The sequence below is a fragment of the Emys orbicularis genome, chromosome 20 (genome assembly GCF_028017835.1).
Source record: "Emys orbicularis isolate rEmyOrb1 chromosome 20, rEmyOrb1.hap1, whole genome shotgun sequence".
Taxonomy (NCBI): domain Eukaryota; kingdom Metazoa; phylum Chordata; order Testudines; family Emydidae; genus Emys; species Emys orbicularis.
The window spans coordinates 18,907,497-18,909,079 of NC_088702.1; the positions used below are offsets into that span (position 1 = coordinate 18,907,497).

A 1,583-nucleotide genomic window follows, 5' to 3' on the forward strand; every position below is an offset into this window, starting at 1 on the left:
GAGCAGGGGCAGACACATCTGGGCTAGGGCTGTTCGGTTCCCCCAGGGTTGTCATGCCCCAGCCGTGCTCCAGTGGGGAAGGAGGGAGGGGTGCGAGCGGCTGCCAAGGCTGGGCCACTAAAGCAGGTTTGATAGCCAAGCAAAATACTTCGCTGGCCACTCAGATCTCAGCCCCTGAGCCAGCCAGTCCCTGTCCTGGGGCTGGATCGGAGCCGGCGCCCCCTAGAGGGGAAAGGCCCCATGTCCCGTTCCCTGCCCCCACTGAGCTAGCGCCCCCTAGAGGGGAAAGGCCCCATGTCCCACGCTGACCCTGTCGCCGCTCTCTCCCCAGCATGGCCCCGCAGCCCGAGGAGCGCGCCCTGTACCTCTCCATCTACCTGCTGACCATCCTGACCGGCTTCCCCACCAACCTGCTGGCCCTGCACGCCCTCATCCGCAAGCTGCGGTGCAAGGCCACCCCCAACTGCATCCTCCTGCTCAACCTCACCCTCTCTGACCTCTGCTTCCTGGCCTTCCTGCCCTTCAAGGTGGCCGAGGCCCGGGCTGGGCGCTGGCCACTGCCCGCCTTCCTCTGCCCCCTCAGCGGCCTCTTCTACTTCAGCACCATCTACTCCAGCACCCTCTTCCTGACGGCCGTCAGCGTGGAGCGCTACCTGGCCGCGGCCTACCCCATCCGCTACAAGCTGCGCCGCCGGCCCGCCTACGCCGCCCTGGCCAGCCTGGGCCTGTGGCTCTGCTCCTTGGCCCACTGCAGCATCGTCTACGTGACCGAGCTGCAGCCAGGCGGCGGGCCGGCCAACGCCACCAGCGCCTCCTCCAAGGACCTCTGCTACGATGACTTCACCCCCAGCCAGCTGCGGGTGCTGCTCCCCATGCGCCTGGAGCTGGGCATTGTCCTCTTCCTGGTTCCCTCCTTGCTCACCTCCTTCTGCTACTGCGGCTTCGTGTGGGTGGTGGTCTCCTCGCCCCACATCCGCCGGGGGAAGAAGCAGCGGGCCGTGGGCTTGGTGGCAGCCACCCTGGCCGTCTTCATCGTCTGCTTCACGCCCTACAACGTCTCCCACGTGGTGGGCTTTGTCCAGCGGGCCAGCCCGTCCTGGCGGGACAAGGCTCTGCTCTTGAGCACCTTCAACGCCAGCCTGGATCCCGTCATCTTCTACTTCTCCTCCTCCGCCGTCCAGCACTCCTGCCGCAGGTTCCTGGCCCGGCTCTGGGGCGTCTGCTCCCTGCCCCCCTTGGCCAGGAAGGTCTTCTACCGCCGAACAGAGAAACTGACACTGGGACCACCCCAGGAGCAATGCAGAGGCCTTGGGGGCGACCAGGTTTGCTGCTCCAAGCTGTGATGCCAGCAGTCACCCACCCTCGGCCCCCAGAGACTGACTCGACTGTGGGGCAGGACTCCTGGGTTCTATCCCTGGTGCTGGGGTCCAGTGGGTTGGAGCATGGGGCTGGGAGTCAGGACTCCTGGGTCCTCTTCCCAAATCCACATCTTCTCAGCGCTGCCCTCCCTCCCCCACTGCTCAGGATCCCCTCTCTGGGGCCAGGACCAAGCTGGAAAGCCCCAACCTCATGACACGCTCAGG

General features: G+C 66.2%; 1 protein-coding gene across 1 annotated transcript; it reads left to right on the top strand.

Annotated features, from left to right (window-relative positions):
• The first annotated feature begins 332 nt into the window (after positions 1–332).
• LOC135892685 (free fatty acid receptor 3-like) lies at positions 333–1,343 on the top strand. The gene has a single exon (XM_065420476.1). The coding sequence runs from the start codon at positions 333–335 to the stop codon at positions 1,341–1,343; it is 1,011 nt and encodes a 336-aa protein (XP_065276548.1).
• The last annotated feature ends 240 nt before the right edge of the window (positions 1,344–1,583 follow it).